The sequence below is a fragment of the Pteropus alecto genome, unplaced genomic scaffold (genome assembly GCF_000325575.1).
Source record: "Pteropus alecto unplaced genomic scaffold, ASM32557v1 scaffold21, whole genome shotgun sequence".
NCBI lineage: Eukaryota > Metazoa > Chordata > Mammalia > Chiroptera > Pteropodidae > Pteropus > Pteropus alecto.
The window spans coordinates 14,525,158-14,543,798 of record NW_006436282.1 but is presented as its reverse complement, the minus strand read 5'-3'; the positions used below and the strand labels follow the sequence as shown (position 1 = coordinate 14,543,798).

Below are 18,641 nucleotides of genomic sequence, written 5' to 3'. Positions count from 1 at the left end.
TTTTATATATATATAATAAATCTGTTGCACTTTGATAAAGAAAACTTCTGTAGAGCCAGCTGTTACCTTCTTTGTGTAGTGAGAAAGGTTGGGATGAGTAGAAAGGGAATAAAATTTAGTAAATATGAGAAGTCTGACAACTACGGAAATTGCTATATCTTAAGTTATATAGTTAGACGTTATACTTGATATTTTTTCTTTCTATGAATTCTCTTCTAGAGATTAAAGTAATAATCTCAAATAACAGCTTCATACTAGACATCTCTTAGAGAGATGATGTCAGACTTCCATTGTAGTGGTCCCCACCTGTTCATTGGTGCCTAGTTGTGTTAGCCAAGGCTCATGTGACTGAGTCTAATCAGCAGTGTATGATTCAAGTTCATATTACTCTGTAGTTTGTACTCCCCACTTCACCCTCCATTGCTAATTTTTTCTTCTTAAGGGAAAATTTCATTAAACCATACTGGTTAACATTTCTGTATTTTGGCAACTATGTGAACTTAGTAAAAGAGCTAATTTTAGTAGTTTCACTTCTAGCCTAAGTTCTGTGACCCACATTTTAAACTTACATATACAGACATAAGAGATAGCCTTGTGCTTAAAAATATTGTCACTAACGTGAGTAAGTGCTATGATCTGAATATTCGTGTCTCCCTCCCCAAATTCATATGTTGAAATCTTAACCCCCAAAGTGATGGTATTGGTTGGTGATCAGGTCATGAAGGCAGAACCTTCATCAAGGGGATTAGTGCCCTTATAAAAGAGAGGCATTGGAAAAAGCTCCCTTGCCCCTTCTACCATGTGAGGTTACAGCTAGAAAATGTCACCTATGAAACAAAGTAGGCTCTCACCAGACCTTGAATTTGCCAGTGCCTTGTTCTTGGACTTTCCAACCTCCAGAACTGTGAGCAATAAATTTCTGTTTATAAGTCACCCGGTTTATGCTTTTTTGTTATAGCAGCCCAAATGGACTAAGATAATAGCCATAACAAATATGCTTTTATTTTTATATAATCTATAATTGCTGTGGTAGAAGTAAATCAAATTTTCATGAACTGCATTTAAATGTGATATGAAACCAATTTATGAAGAGGTTTAAAAAGTATTACCACATGGATTTCCATAAGAAAAGTTCTTGCCCAGAGCATTTCTTAAAATATAATTTTAAAGTAATAGAAAAACATTCCTCCAAATATAAATTCTACCAGATAAATTCTTATTCCTTATTTCTATGAATATGTATACTCTTAAAACAGATTTATGACAGTTTGCATAATGCTAGTAAATTAAAGAGAACAAGTAAAGGAAAGGTAAATGAGTATTTTTTTAAAGGCAGCAACTACTCTTCAAATATTTTTGCTTAGACAAACAATAATTACAGTTTGCCAGGCATTCCCCCTTCTTAATTTTTAAAACCATTCATATTTAAGGAAAATTTAATCCATATATTTTTTTAACCGGCTTATACTTCACACATATAAAATCAATATTTAAAGAACAGTCCAAGATGTAAGCAGCTTTCCGAGCCTTCTTAATCTCTTTCCTCTTTCAAAACCAGAAAGTCACATTGACCAAAAATACACAAAATTTAAATCTAGAAAGTTCTAGTTTGGTCAGAAGCTCATTAAAAAGGTCAGTTAGGTTTTAAGCTTAAAAGAACTTTTTTTTTAGCCTTAGGAAGAAATCAGTTTTAAAAGAAAAGCGAGCACCTTGACACAGATTTGTCAAAATTACAAATGTGTAACAGATGTTTAAATAAACCAGGAGAGCTTGGACTAATGGCCATTATTGAAGCCCCTCCCCTTTCCTGTGTGAGGCACATTATCTTTTAAGCATTTTATCTTTTATGTCTTGTATTTCGCTAGCAGGAACACTCCCTCTCAGCCAGCTGCTCTACTGACGTCACTGTTTCTCATCTCTAACTCCCCCTTTGTCTAACCCATTATGTATTGTTTCTCTAAACTCTGAAAATAATTGACAGAGATAACAGGCATTTCAGGGAGAAGAAGAGAAAGTAATGTACCACACAGCTGCTAAGTAATTTAGGGCAAAGGGATTCCTTCCACATTTTTCTTCTTCACCAACACCTTCACTGTGACTTATGGGAAATAACTTAAAAATGTCAGAAGGGAAGTGTAGGTTAAGAAAGATTCATTGAAAGCAACTTCGGTTAAAGAGATAACTGTGTGGAGATGTATGAAAGAATTTTAATAATGTGCATATAAGTGGCAAAGAAAGAAGTGTTTAAGGTTCTTTTCATAAAAGTGAGATTCAGAATAAATTTTTGTAAGATAATATAGAATCCATAGTATTGAATATTATAATAAGATATGAAAAAACCCCAGTGTCTTGGTAAATAAAGTACTCAATTACCTAGATTATTTTTTTACAGTTCACTTTTTAGATGAAAGAGACAAATAACGTGAAAGCAATCTCATAGCAGAGATTTATTTAGAGATGAAGACTTTAAATTATGTGTTGTCAGTCCCTGTCTATTGCAGTAGCCTATTTTTGCATAGACTGGGGTTTTCCATCAGTGGCACTATTGACATTTTGGGCCAGGTATTCTCTGTTGTTGGTGAGGGGCTGTCCTGTGCAGTGGAAGATATTTAGCAACATCCCTGGCCTCTATCTACTAGATGCCAGTATTTCCCTCTTCCCCCAGTTTTAATAACCAAAATGTCTTTGGATATTGAAATGCCCTCTGGGGGGCAAAATTGCTCCATTTGAGAACCATACCAAGAGCAGGGGCTCTGGAAAGAGACCACCGGGATCTCAACTCCTGGTTCTGCAATTATTAGCTATGTAACACTGGCCAGCTGTCTTAACCTCTCTTTGATCCAGTTTCCATATGTATAAAATAGGTATAAATACTAGTATCTACCTCTCAGAGTTGTGGTGGGGATTAAATGTGCTAATATGGGTAAAGGCTTTTTGTTTACCATTTTGTGTGCCCAGATTAGTGGTGAGTAGGGACTCATGTCCTGATGTCAACACTGCTTAGCATTTACCATAGACAATACTATATAGGGCTGATCCTTTTTAATGTCTCTATTTTCTCATTTGTGAAATAGAGGTAATAGCAATATCCACACCTCACTGGGATGTTGGGTGGTGGTGTATAAATGTAAGGGACAAACAGCACAGGACTACCTAATAAAAAACAGCTTTCAATAAAAGACTGCTTAATAAAAGACATTTGGAGGCCATTACTAAAGGCTAGATGTGAGGCTCTTAGATATGCTTTGTTTGACTTCCCTCATTTATTTACCCATTGTATCCGGCCCCTAAAGTGTTTGTGGCTCCTGTCCAACATAGCATCAATTGTAATCACTATATCCCAGTTTTACTAAAGTGAGGGGCATGTACTAATAATTTTTGGAAGCATTTCAATGAGAGTGGTGATAAAAAGTTTTGTGCTTAAATATGAATGAACTGAAACATATAATTGAATTGGAACATTGTTTCATAAATATTTTCATCAAAATTTTGTTTTCATTGTGCCACTGGCAAACCATTGTTTTTTCTCATTATCAGAGCCATTATATAAAAGCAGTGCTAGGCTATTCTGAGCCTGGCCCAGGTGATTCTGTGTGCAACTTTTGCTTTCAATTTAAAAGACAAAAATAAATTAAATTTTGTTTGCAGAGATCATTTCCTGGCTTTTTTACTGCTAGCATGAGAAGCATTTAAATTAGATTGGTTCTAAAATTATTGAAGTTATTATTGTTCTCATAGCATTTAAAATTTAAAACAGTTCAGAGAGGAGTATCAAGCTGATATCAAGCATTTTGTTAGTTTTAAAAGTTGTAACAATATTTTAAAAAATTGCACATGGACTTAAAACTTTTTAGATGTATTCTGCCTGGGTGACACCCTAAACTTATCTTATCTCTTTAATTAATTTAGAAAGTTATATTTTTATGCAATGTTAAGCAGAGAAAAAGTAAGAATCATGAAATAAGGTGAAAATTTTTATTATATACTTTAATTTAGTCTGTTAGAATTACTGTTATTATTCTCATAATGACGAATCAGTAATTTCCATGAGACAAAATAAATATTAATACTTCTTTATTCCCTTAAAATAATAATTTTGGTTTAAATGGCCTCTCATTTGACTGTAAACAGTTGTTTTGCTGTTAAGCCTCAGTCTGTAATAAAAGGTAGAAGATTTGGGGTTATTCTAGATCTTTTTTTTTTTTTCATTAGCTGTAGTATTTGGTATTGTGCAAAAATTAGGAATATTGAATAAACTTGGGTTAGGAAGTATATCTTTTTAAAGTGTTTTAAGCATTAGAATAATTATTTTTATAAGAAGCTTCAGAGTCAGATATGCTTTAAAATATTTTAAAGAACGACCCTAATGCAGTTTCTTTCCGTGTCATCAAAATTACTTACATTTATTAGTTTACTGAAGGGCAGCCAGTACTAAGTTAGAATGAAGATTGTGGCATGGGCACAAGCTAGAGATATGAGAATCAGATACCCTGGACAACATATTTATTCTTCCTCTCCACTTCATTTATTGTGGATGGGTATGATGATGCCTACCTTGCTGAGCTGATACAGAAATTTAGTGAGCTAAAGAATGTGAAGAGTCTGGCAGATCACCTAGCTCAGTGTCAATAGTAATAAATGGAGGCAGTCAGCACAGCATCAGGTTGAAGTACATTAATGGATTCTGGCCTTAGATAGCTTAGGTGTGGATCTTGACTCACATTTGTGGTAGTTCTGTGATCTTGCATACATTAATCTGATATCTCTAAGTTTCAGTTTCCTCAACTATAACGGGTTGTGGTAAGGACTGAAGGAGATAACATGAGCAATATGCTCAGCATGATGCCCAACACAAAGTAAGTGCTCAGTGAATTAGCATTTTTATTAGTATGTGTCTGAGAGAGTTAATACTTTCCGAAGTTGGAGAGGCTATCTCTTAATATCAGAGCAGCAAAAATAATTGTCTCTTTGGTAAAAGAATAAAATCGTGTCCTTACATGGAATGCTGTCTGATATCAGCAAATATAGCAAAATGCCTGAAATAGCCTTTTCAGAAAAAAATAGAACACAAAGAGGTATAACTTTCTGAAAATGTGTTAACTCAGGTAGCAAAGTTATGGATTAAATTAGTAAAGTATCTTCTCGAGCTCCCTTTCTTCATCTGTAGTTCTGGAAAAATTGAATATAATTCCAAATAGTTTAGAAAAATTGAATATAATTCCAAATAGTTTAGATATAGTAAAAAGAAAGCTTCCTAAATGTCTTATTATAAATCAAGAACATGTTAAAGTTGCATGAGAAGTCAGAGGCAGAATATTAACTGTTTTTACCATAAGGAAGCAAAACTCTTGAGTAATGCCTAATATGCCTTCTGCAATTAAGCTTCAGTCCTCTAAGATGGTAATCAATTCAGCAGCTAGTCCATTCAAATGAGGCTGCAGGAGAGGGAATGAAGCCAGCAGTAAGTGAATTCTGAGATGTTATGTGATGGGGCGAAGAATCGCTGACCATAACATAATGAGGCACATAAAAAAAGAAGACTGAGTCAAGAGAAAGAAACACCGCACCTAAGCTACTAAATACAATTAGAAATATGGTAGGATTTTGTCTATTTGCATCTTTTCATCCAGGATTGAAAGTCATAACAACATTCGAAAATCTCATTAATAAGGAAGGGCTCATTGCGTGACCTGTGTGCCTCTTCCAAATACTTGTTCCTTGGACCCCTTTCATTGTTACTGGAGACCTTGGTATTATTCTTGGCCTCTGCTAAGAGTGGGTGAATGGTTGTGAGGGCTCTGAGTGAGGTAAGGAATTACCCTGGAAGAGCTGGGTGAGCAGACAGGGTAAAATTCCAGACCCTTAGTATTAATAACCTGTCTTCTACACCATGAACATTTTTTATAGTAACATCTACCATTTTCAAAAGAATGCCATATTTTAAATCACCATTATTACTGGATAAATTATAACACTACATTACTACTCAAGTTTTTCATTCCAGCACTTGGAGAAAAAGCAGTGGAAAATGTGATTTATTCAATAGTATAACATCATTATCCAATAATCATAAAAAATTTATAATAATGTGTAAATATAAATTATTTTAAATTATATCTTCTTTTGTAATTTATGTAAGTCAAATTATCTGCTTTATTTCTTCCATAAGTGAGACTGTAACCAGAAAGTTAGAACAAAAATTAAACCAGGAACTTCATTGCTCTATTTCTTCTACTTTCCTCTTATGACACTGTGGCAAATTAAGAATATGAATTTTAACATAAGATTGAACTGGACTGAGCCTCAGCTTTGTTACTTAACTTTCTAGCCATTTGTCCTTAGTCACTTTATTTCTTCTACCTTTGGTTTTTCTGTTTGTAAAAGAGGGATAATTATGACTGCCCTACAGAGTCGTTGTAAAGATAATTTTGATTCTGTATGCAGTGTTTGCTACAGTGGTTTCAGGTAGTAAATACTCAAAATATGGTAGTTGTTACCATTCTGGAGTTCACATCGAACCCTCATGAAATAGCTATGTGTACAAGCAGAACTCGCCCATGTAATTTAGACATATAAAAGGTCTTTTATCAGTTATTTCCTTTTATACATAAAGGAACCAGAGTTTGGACCAAGAAACTCAGATAGCATTCAACATCACTGGTATTAGCTGCTAGAGATAAAGCCAAGAAGCAAAGTGTTTAATTGCTTGTCTAGCTTACACCTTTTATAGTTCTTCTGTAATGGCCAAAGAGGAGAGGATGGAGATCATTTTAAAATGAGAAGGCACGTATGCTTAGAGTCAGGTTCAAGGTAGCTTTGGATATAGAAAGTTTCAGAGAAATGGCACATCTTGTAGATATAAATGCATAGACAAGGGATCAATAAAAAGCTTCAGCTTCTTTTGTTTTGGGGCAGTGACCCTAGAAATGAAGGGAATGAGAATTCTCAGAAAGAAGAACCTTAGCACATAGACCTGGGATGAGAGAAAAGTATTTTTCTAAGGTATTAACACACAGCTCCTTGGTTTACTCAGTAAACATCAGTGACATGTGGTAGCCTCATTCTTTTCAGTGGGTGGAACAATGCTGAAGAAGGCAAATGAAGCTCATGATAGACTATCCAAATTCCTGATGTCATAAGAGCCCAAATACTATGTAAAATTCCACCAGAATTAGAATTTATTTCCATAAGGTTATATGGCATGGCATATGTCTAAAATTATGAGAGCATTTTTTTTTTTTTTTTGACTTAAGGAATCCTTCCTAGATGAGCGACAGCACCCTTTAAAATACAGTTATGGAGAGATGACTTCAGTGACTTGGCAAAACCTCAAAAGACTAATGCAATGCAATTTGAGAATAATGGGATTATTACTTTTCTTTAAAAAGAAAGCTTCTCCTTGTCTCACAATAGAATAATTCTTCTTGTCTCCTCCTCCACTCCCCAGTAAATAAATTCGAATTCTATCTCAGATTTAAAAGAGGTTAACTAGAAGGAAAGAGAGATAAGAAATGACTAAACTGAAGTGGAGGGGGTGAGGGGAGTGGGGGAGAGTGAGGTGGGTCTACCGAAATGAAATGTAGCTGAGTGGAAGACAATTAACAAAGGGAAAGACACTGCTGGAATAACTCTAAACCCTGAATTTTAATTACAGACTCTAGCAGCCTTTTAAACTCTTTAAAATTTGAGGCTGCTCTCAAGCAACTAAACTAACCAAAGGTTGAACTTCTTTCATGCGGTAATATAATTGCTCCTCCAGACTTTCAGTGAATCCAGTAGGATATTCCAGATAACTAAATTTAAACAATTTAAATTTTACTCATGGGAAACACACAAATTTCAGCATAATTTATATGCTTTTAACATTGCAGATCCCAAACTCGGTATCAGGTGCTGGGAGCAGTGCAGCACTTCACCAGGGTGCCTCGAAATGTCTTAAATTTTCAAGGGAAACTCGGTGATACTCAGCATCTGTCAGGTACCCATGAACTACTACCTGGAGTTAGTTCACAGTTTTAAGATTATATTTGGCTCTGCTCCTTTAGAGCCAGGGTCCTCAACCCTCGGGTCACTGACCGGTACCAGTCCATGGCCTGTTAGGAACCGGGCCACACAGCAGGAGGTGAGCAGTGGGCCAGTGAGTGAAGCTTCATCTGTATTTGCAGCCACTCCCAAGCGCTAGCATCACTGCCTCAGCTCCACCTCAGATCATCAGGCATTAGATTCTCATCGGAGTACCAGTCCCTAGTACCAAAAATGTTGGGGACTGCTGCTTTAGAGGACATCATGTCTTTGCAAAGCTGGGCAGAATGAAAATAAGTGTGAAATAGGAAATGAGGGTGGCAATATCCAATCTGATTCCAAGTCTTGGAAGTTCCCATTAGTAATTTGTTTACTAAGAATGACACAAATATATGTATATGTGATTCATGATGTATATTATTTTTTTAACTGGCTGCTAAGTTTTTAGGACACAAACAGTTATTTGAACCTACAACTTAAAAAAACAGAACTGTCAGGGTTTTTTTTCCCCCTTTTGTTTGTTTGTTTTTTGTCTAGGGGCACCAGGGGGAAAGTGACTAAGACACTACGGTCCAAAGATCTGAGAAAGTTTGGAAGTTTCTGTTCTAACATTTGCATGGATGTATAAATATGTGTCCTTGTCAGAAATAAGATATTTTGTGCAGTTGATTTTCCACATGTAGAATAGCTAATGCTGGGAAAGATATGGTTCTAGGAATTTGTATGTAAATATATGATTCGGAGCTGAAACTAACGCTCAGGAAGCAATGATATTCACTGATTAAAAAAAAAGAAAAAAGAACCCTTAAATATAGATAAGCTTCAGAGGGAAAGTGTGAAGTACAGAATACTGGAAGCTGGCCTTGTTTTACCATTTTTTTTTTTCCTTTTCTCTACATATACCCTACCTATTATATTGTGAGGATTCCTTAGGTCAAATACACTTTCTTACCAATCCTTAATATGTTTTATATACCAACTTTGTAGAACTATTTTGTTTATATAAAGCAAAAAAGGACGGATGGATGGATAGATAGATAGATGGATGGATTTTTTTTAAGGTCCTTCAGTTGGTTTAAAAGAAAGCTCTCCTATCATTTTTATTTTCATAATTTATATAGTGCTTTGGAGTACATCTGAATCAGCTACTAGATGATGTCAAAATATTTTAGCCTTATATTTTATTGATAAAGATAGATAGATTGCATTTTCCTATAACTTTTCTCTCATGGCTTATCCTGACTATATATGATGCTCCTTGAGCTAATTTCTTGGTACAAGAACAGCTGAATTGCCAATTAAAACTTACACTTTAACCAAAAGAATCATAACTACTAAGAGGCCACTCCTACATTACCATGCTTGTTGATCTGACGTAGACGTTGTTTTTCAGATGGCAGTTTCCATCATTTGGCACTACTATGCCTGCCAATTTGCTATCAAGAGCAAGATGAGATGTCTGATCTGTCATCACCAGCAGCAATCTTTTAGCTTCTTTTCGCCATCCAATATGACTCTTAAAATAAACATGTAATTAGACCTTGTACAATAACAGATCTGTACCGTGGTCTTTATCTCAAGTAAACGTTCAAGTTCACAAACATTAACTCAAGCTAGAATGATGTGCATAAACACAATGCTCTTTCATAGGTAGAATTAACTTTTATTTGTACATTCTCTGTTTTACGACAGCCATTTGATCACACTAGCTCCTGGCTACAGATTTCTAGTGTTTTCCCAGAGGAAGAACAAACCAGGTTTACGATGTGCAGAGCACCCAACGTGATGTGAGTGGGACAACAGGCTCTTTTTGGTTCTTTCTTGGATGGGAGTGAGTGAAAAGAGCAGCCCTTTTGGAAAGGATTTTCCAAGTGCATTAGTTATTCTTTCCCTTCTGTCTTTTCCTATTTATAACGCTCTCCCAATTTAGCTTCTCTGTCCTGAACATATACCAAATGAATAACATTAGTGACAAATAAGAGATAGAAGGATGTGTTCTTCTATGCTATGTTTTCACTCCATAAATTAAAGAGAACATAGAAATTCTTGGGGAATTTTGCATTGGAGCAAACACTCAATAATGTGAAACTTCTTACCTCACAAACAGCTGCCTGAAGCATAGCATCGAAACCTCCTTCTGGTGTGTCTATATTTCCAGAGATCTTCTGTCTGTGAACAGCCTTTTCAAACTCAGTGATGTTCTCTGTCAAAGACAGCACATGGATATATCCATGGGGAGGCATACAGTCTAAATTGTAGTCACTAAATGGGTAAAGAAGAAATGCAAATTTATTTTGCTATGCTTCCTTCAAAGATCCAAAATATTACTCATAGTAAAATTGCGTGGTTGGTGTGAAAAGGGAATACATTTGTGGTATTTTTGCCAAGGAAATTTTGTAAGAGAAAATCTGTACTTTATGAAATTAGAGAAAAGTTAAATATTGGTGAATATATCTTTGCAAGTAGGAAATAGAAATACAACAGTTTGGTGTTTGAAACAAGGAAGATTAAACATGTTTCTTTAACATAGGACATCTAAGAGCTTTTATTAAGCTAATGTGTAGTGTTATTTTTTAAAGAGGATATAAGAATTTGCAGTGATCCCTTTTACATTTGACCATGGAACAGCTGAAAAACACTTTTTGGGAAATGTTTTTTAGAAATTTAATTAAAATATACTGTTGTTAGAGTATTTAAAAATCTTTTGCTAATTTTTTAAGTGACGTTTGATGTGCAATTACTGATGAACAATCAGAGTTTATTAAAATTGTTTTGAGAACTCCCTGATGTTCCCAAAAGTGAGAATCTTTCCTCAGGTACATCCACATAGGAGAAGGCACATAATACTCCTTGAGGTGATATATCAGTCCTGTTCTGCTATAACCGACAGCAGAGTTGTTTTGGTAAATTAGAGTGTGTACTGTAAAGTGATCTGGGCAATTTATGATGGAAGTAGGAAAGAAGATGTTAAAAGTAAAGGCTTTGTTAAGGAAGAACTAAACACATCTCTCCCTCTCTCTCTGAAAATTCAACAGGCTAATTAGAATATTGTGGGAGAAACTTTTATTTTTAAGGTCAGTTCTTGTTTTGTAGTGGAGCATATGCCATTTAGAATCAGACTTCCAAAAAGCCCAAGAAAAAGGGCAGTTTCTAGCAGGCGAATTGTCGTCTTATGACCTACTCTCTATCTGCTAGTTGAGCTTTTTTTGAAGTCACATCATAAGCCACATAATTATAAACACAGTCACAAATACAGTAATGGAAATATAGTTGCAGTACTGGCAACATAAGTACTGTAAATTCAACAAACATTAATTCAGCAAATTCGAAGCAATCAAAAAGGTAAAACAATTTTCAAAGAGGTGTTTATATATATGGCAGCTTGATCATTGGAGGTTTGTCCAAAATTATTAGTATTATTTGTGCTTTTTTGTGAGAAAAACTAAGTGAAAAATATTTGAAAAATAGAAAATAAAAAATCTAAGCTATGAATAATCTCAGGAGTTTTCAGATAGGAACGTACTTCCCAAATATTTTCAGTTCCCATTTAATAAAACAAAAATATAAAATTTAGTAAGTCCTTTATATAAAAACGAAGTGAGATTTTATAAGAAAAAATTTTCATTTAGCATTATGAAGTCCACCTTCAGCACTGGATACCTGCATTGATTATGAATCCTTTCTGGGTGGATGCTGATATATGGTGAAACTGTTTTATCAACGTATGAGCCAAATCCAAGACGAAAGTCACGGGAGAAAAATGACATTTTTCTAGATAAATCATTTCCAACAGAATTTAATTTTTCAATATTATTGTGCATTGATGCTGAGACATCAACCAGATAATAAAGATCCACAGGATATTTCTTCAGAGGATGAATTTTCAGCATAAAATTAGCTTCAGCTCCTAGTTCAAAGAAAGACAGATATCATATAGTATTCAGTTTAGACATCTCAGGATAAGCTATCAATCAATCAGTTGCATTTTAGATATAGAACAATTATCATAAATTTGTACATAATGAAATTAGGAACATTCTAGAATAATTTTAAGGCAATTTGAAAACCATACAAATTTATTAGTTTCCAACTTCTACAATGAATTTCCCATGGTTCTATAGGGCAGATAGAGATAATACCAAATGCACCAGCTCAATATAAATATAGTAGGGAATATATTTATCACCATATGAACCTGTATTTCTACTATCTAGAAAAACACAGCACAAAACAGCAAGCAGCATTCTATCTCCAGAGAGAGTAGGTGGCTGTCTTTGTTAAGATGGCTTTTAAGTTTGAAGAAAACCAGAAAGGTATCTTAAGAAAAATTACCTCTTATTGGATGCAAATATAAATTCATTCTTTTGGGTTAAGGCATATTTATATATGAGATATGAAAGCTCTTACTGAGAAGTTCATTATGCTATTCAAAATAATTAGTAGCTCATCGTGAATTACTTGATAGGATTCTTCCCAGCAGTTAGTTGTGAGAAGTAATAAAACAGTGGTCAAAAGAATGGTACCCAGCAGTGCCATATTGAGGACCTGGGCAATGTAGGGAATAGCATTTCTCCAACCCTTGCTGGGTTCTCAATAAACATATGACGAAGAGGTATCACAGAGGCAAAGGAACTGCAGGAGAAGAGGGGGTCATCACAAGGAGAGTTGTGGGAGCCTCCCAAAGACAACTGTCTGTAATAAACTTTTATTTATTTATTTATGTCCATATGCATTTGATACAAGGTTCTGTATCCCTGTATACAAAGGATATGGCATCTTGCAGAGTTGGTAGCTCTATATTTTTTAAAAGTAGATGGTGAAGAGTTATCAATTTAAATACAGGAGATTTGTGAATTTTACTATTTTAAATAATAAAGCAAATGCTTTGTAAGTCATTATTTATTTATTCATGGAGAATTATTTGGAGTGGAAAAATTTTTAATAAACATAAATTTGCATACTTAATTGGTAGCCTGATCTGCCAATTAAAGGAATCTTCTAATTTATCAAATCATGTTTTATCTTAACGTGCTTATAAGTAGTAATATTTTCTTTTAAATTATTTGACAAATTAGATTTTTTTTAGCTAGATTACAGAATGTACTAAAAATAGTAAGTTTTTTCTGGTATGTAATAATAATTGTGGGAGATAGGAACTATTTACTCATTCTCACTTTGCCATTATATAGAGGAAGCCCCTTTATATAATGTAACACTCCTCAGTTTTTGGCCCACGAGTTTGGAAGGAAAAAATGGGCATGCGTCAGCAGGCCTACCAAGCTTTCTCACTCATTCCCTTTGGGAGCTGGGTTGCCTCCAGAAGTGTTCTACTTTCTGAGTATCTGGTGACAAGCCTTCCCACATGGAAGTATCCTGCAATTTAGGTAGAGAAACAATTCAGGAGAATGATAGAATCTGGTAGGAAGGGCTGGATTGATGAAAAACAGAAATGGCGCGTAACTGGAGAGTGTGGTTCATGAGGAGGAGCTTGAGCTTTAATGTGTGGGTCAGTATTTAACTTTTTTTTCTTTATAAATTGTGTAGTTTTTTAATCATTGAGAACTGGGTATATGGCTGAAGGCCTTAGGCACTGGCCACTTGGTATTTTCATCTTGATGTATCACTGCAGTTTATGGTGGCTTTGTCTAAAGATGAATGGCTGTCTGTTTTCAGAGTCATTGCAAAATGAACCAGTTAAGCATATCGTGCAGGTTGTTATATTGTTGGTTGGTTATTTCAGCCAACAGGCAGAATCTGTGAAGCATTAGCAAAAACACAGTCCTTGGAGGCCTAAGCTATTCAGGAAGTTCCAACTAAATGCTAACCACACAGGGGCCCTCAGCACACACCAGCTGCTCATAGCCTAGCAAGCACATCCTGGTCTCACTGAATTCGGCAAAGAAGAGGGCTAGAAGGACACCTTGCCAAATGGTCAGAGTTGGAGAGTGTAGGCTGCTGCAGCTTGATTTGGGGTTACACAGATGTTGGCATTAGCACATGTACCTGGGTCAGTTGAAGACCTCATCATGAGCTGCCACCTTGGTAAGACAAGTTTTCAATAAAGGAAAAAAGAGAATTTTTCCATATACAGGCCTTTTAGTCATTGCTGGAGAGAACAATAATCACCACTTTTAAACTGCAAGGCACTTGAGTTTCCTGTGAGGTTCTAGCTTTAGGTAGTCAGCTCAAGGTTGGCAGCCCTAGGTAGGTTGATCCCAAAGCCCACTGTGCTCTGTTAAGGAGGAAAGTGAACGAACGGGCAAGATTGGATTACCATATTTTTCCCATGAGCTTAGACACTCCCCACAATATACTGTCAAGTTGGCTTTGGATCGAATAATTATATAGGAGGGAGAAACTTTCTGTTGGAGGCAGTAGAAATTTTTTTTTCATGGACGCTTGAATACTATTTCCCTAGATAAAATCCCCATTCAGTTCATACTGGGGTGCCACCAACACAGGGCTCAAAGACCAGATGACATTAAAGAGGTTTTGAATATACTGGATGAGAAAGAAACACATCTAAAAGTGAGGCAGTATCTGGGGCCATCACCATTGTAAAGTTATCAATGAAAGCACTAATAACGTCTTAAATGCTACTCCAACAGAGAAGCTATGTGGGGGTGGGCCCTTTTAGTGGCTAAGAGCTACTAACCGAGGTAATCTACGTAAAATATTTACCACAGTATTTGGTAAACTATTTGGTAAATACATAGATGTTAGTAATTATTACCATTACTATTACTAGATTCTAAGCAACATCAGGATAAAAATTGTTTATTCATCTCTGAAGCCTCTAGGTTTGTTACATTCATAGCCACTCAATGTTAACTAGACTATATTTAAAGCGCATTTTTATATAGCATTTCAAAGGGCCTGCATGTTTATCACAGGAAGAAGCTAATATCTATGACTTCTTTCCCACAGATTTGGGGGAGCTTAAATAGTTTCGCTCTTTAAAAGGAAAAGAGTATCATCTGGCCCCAAAATATATATGCTCCATGTATATTTCCAGGAAAGCTTCATCCGCATACTTTTTGAGATTCTAAAGGTTTGGATTCTTGTTTCTTTCAATTAACTTCAAAGGGAGAGAAGTGAGTCTGTGACATAGAATAAGAAAGAGGACTTGGAGGAAAGTTGAGACCTACTTAGAGCTATTGCCAGTATTGGTTTGAATAGCCTAAAGAACTAAAAGTTGTTAGAATGACTTTGAATCACTCAAATAATGGTGTGAGCATCTCTGAAGAACTGGCTGCAACAAGCATGACTGGACATTAAGAAAAGATAATTTTAAAAAGTTTTGTAAATGTGTAGCAGGAAGAAAGATAAAACTGAAAATGTATAAAAGTGTGGCAGGAAGAAAGAGTAGCCAATTATTAATTATACTTTGGTGGAGTAGGAGAAAACTCAAATATGAGACTGGTTTGAAAAGCAAAGCACAGAAATTTCTGAGGTTTTGTGGAGGATAAAATGAAGGATATGTACCAGGGGTGTGGGGGAAAATGCATGCTTTCTGTATTTTGATTTTTTTAAATTGAATTTAGGAAAAATCATATACTGCCTGAAAAGTCTTACATTTTAAATTAAGCTACACTAAATTAAAGGACTTTACAACATTAAAATGAATCGAATTTGAAATATTTTCTTGAATTAGTTAAGTATAAATTATACTAATCCTTATCACATTCACTGTATAGTTCTGAAGCAGAATTGGATAACTTCTTTCTCTCTCCTGTCTTCCTAAAAATTTAATTTCAGTGCTCTTTTGGAACATCAACTAGGATCAGTAACCTGTTTCTGTTATTATTTTCCCATAAGATTGATAGGTAAAAGTAGAAAAAAAAAGTATAGTTTAAGAAATGAAAAGAAAATATCATTTTAAAATCTCATTTCAAATGTTTGATTATATATTTTATGTAGTCCTACTAACATTCTTTTAATAGTTTTAGTCAGTATATGATATAATAGAAATATCTATGAAAATTACTACTTTGAAGGTCATGAATTTTTATCAGAAAAGAATACAGTGATTATAACTAAATCAAATAAATCAAAATCAGTATTAGGGGATAAATACATTTTACACTTAGGTATGCATTATTTCAAACCCTCAACTCATATGTATCATGGTGGAAAAGACTTTTACATTATAAGGAGTGACGTTTCTATATATCTGGAGTTGATAAAATATAGCTTTGTATATTATGCCCCAGAGCTGGCATGTCTTTGATGCCATAATGCATTTTTTAGATGAACTTATTAAATCTAACTTAATAACTATTTGCTATATATACAGATTGTAAGATATAGTCTGTCATAGCTATGTCATAAAGATGACTTACACACATTAGACGATTATACTAATTTGCATTCAGAAATTCATATAGTTGTGAGAAATTGAATAAAATCAAGCCCCATAATGATTGACACAGACATTAAGCATTTCTCCTTTCGCTCTCCTACTACCTGTGATCTCATCCCCGGTCTCCATCTCCAACTTGTGTCTTCCCCCTGAACTTCAGCCTCTTGTAGATAAGTCACTACCTCAGCTCAAGCAGTCTCAGCTTGAATTCAATATCACCCCTTCCTAAGAGGGCAGCCTTCTCCATCACATAGTTGCTTGAACCAGAGCTCACATGTTCCTCTGAGGATGCTGCTTCCCCATTATCTCCCAAGTCTGTCCATTTTTCTCCTCCCCCATTACCACTGCTGTCATTACTATCATTACTATCATTGTGGAAACAGCAGTGAAACAGTTTTTAACCTTTGAACTGTTACTGTCTCAGGAGGATTCAGCCACCGGTGTATCTACAAAAGGGAATAAGCTAAATTCATTTAAGCATATAAATTTAATTGTAACGTACCAGTAAGAAAAACTGCACTGTGTAATTTTTAAATCTTCAAGTATTTAAAAAAGAGCAAGACAATTTTAAAGGCTTCAGTCATGTTTATTAGAGGCAAATAATATTATAAGCTTCATGTGTACTTAACCTCTTATATCTTTATTACATTTTTTAGGGTCCTCCCTCTTCTTGAGTCAATTTTAGTCATATATTTTCCTATAAATTATCTATAGTATCAAGATTTATACATTTTACCATAGAATTTTGAATTTAATATTTTCTTAAAGTCTTTTTTTCCCAATATTTGTTTCTTTGGTTATAGTCTATATAATTAGGTTATTCATGGGTTTTTTTTTGTCCTCTTAATTAAATTTGTCAATAACATCATTTTATTGGGCTTTATAAAGAACCAGTTTTTGGATTTATGCATTCGTTTTACTTTTTATTCCTATTTTGCATTTCATTAATTTTTTTTCTTAACTTATGAATTCTTTCCTCTTGTTTTCCTTATGGTAATTATGTTTTTGTTGCTTCTATGTCTTTATTTGGATGCTTAGTTAATTTTTCTTCATTCTTCTTCAATAATAAAAATATTTAAAGTTTTGAATTTTCCTGAGTAACTTCAGTCACGTCCATATATTTTGATGTGTGTTGTTGTTATTTTTGTTAATAAATAGTCTGTTACTAGAATTGTGACTTATTCTTGGAGATAGAATTTATTTAGGAGAAGCTTTTCTTCATTTCTGTTATTAAATATTTGTTTATCTTCTCATATTGATTTAAAATTTTATTGCACAGTGTTCAGAGATATCCACCTATAAAAACAGTATTGCCTTTTAGAATTCAGTTTTCTTGTCTAAAATATGATTAATTTCTGAAAATATTTCATGGCCTTTGAAAATATTATTTTATATATCAAGTGCTGTGGACTAAATTATGTCTCTTCCCTTCCCAGTTTATATCTTGAAGACCTGGCACACAATGTGATAGTGTTTGGAGATGGAGCCTTTGGGAGATGATTTGGTTTAGATGAGGTTATGAGGGTGGGGCCCTCAGGATGGGATTAATGCCCTTATAAAAAGAGACACTGAGAGCCTTTTCTCTGTCTTTGTCTCTCTTTCTCTCTGTCACTCTCTCTTCTTCTCCAGGAACTGAACTGGCTAGCACCTTGATCTGGACTTCTCAACCTCCAGACTGTGAGAAAATAAATTTCTGTTGTTTAAGCTACCTAGTATATGGCATTTTGTTATGGCAACAACAGAAGGTGGCAAGTGCCATAACCTTACCAATCTCATTACTTTCATTTCCAACTGTTCTTCATATATGTCATCCTGTGCTTGACAGTTGTTTTATATGGTGAAGAGCACAATTTTAATTGGAAGCTGGGAATATGCCTTGGGCCAAGAAAGAAATGGTCTTTGTTTATCTGATAATCCAAGATTGTCCAAGAAATAGTTCAGCTATGGGATATAGGGAGGTCATGTGTCAATAATGGTTATTTAAAAATTGAATGATAAGACAAGACCACCCAGATGAAATAATGAAGGCTTGAAGACAATTGCATATCACTTAAAACTAAATGAATGTAATTGAGTGATACATACCTGTATACCTAAACTTATCTTGCCATATGTAGTTTGTACACTGGGATTCTCTAGCACTAGAGAAAATGAATAATTTCTAGTGGCCTACTACATGTGCCAAACTCTGGAATATAATGTGATGGAAGGGCAAGTACAAGAGAAATATAGGAGGAAAAGTGTATGTTAATCTCAG

The 18,641-nt window shown here is 34.7% G+C and overlaps 1 protein-coding gene across 2 annotated transcripts in view; it reads right to left on the bottom strand.

Annotated features, from left to right (window-relative positions):
* ITGB8 (integrin subunit beta 8) overlaps positions 1 to 18,641 on the bottom strand; it is a 73,934-nt gene that overhangs the window by 22,253 nt on the left and 33,040 nt on the right. For both annotated transcript variants that reach the window (XM_006911976.3, XM_025046921.1), the window contains exons 4-6: positions 11,683 to 11,929; positions 10,119 to 10,284; positions 9,380 to 9,538 (exon numbers count right to left, since the gene is read on the bottom strand). In XM_006911976.3, the coding sequence (XP_006912038.1) occupies positions 9,380 to 9,538; positions 10,119 to 10,284; positions 11,683 to 11,929 (572 nt within the window). The remainder of the gene's footprint in view (positions 1 to 9,379; positions 9,539 to 10,118; positions 10,285 to 11,682; positions 11,930 to 18,641) is intronic.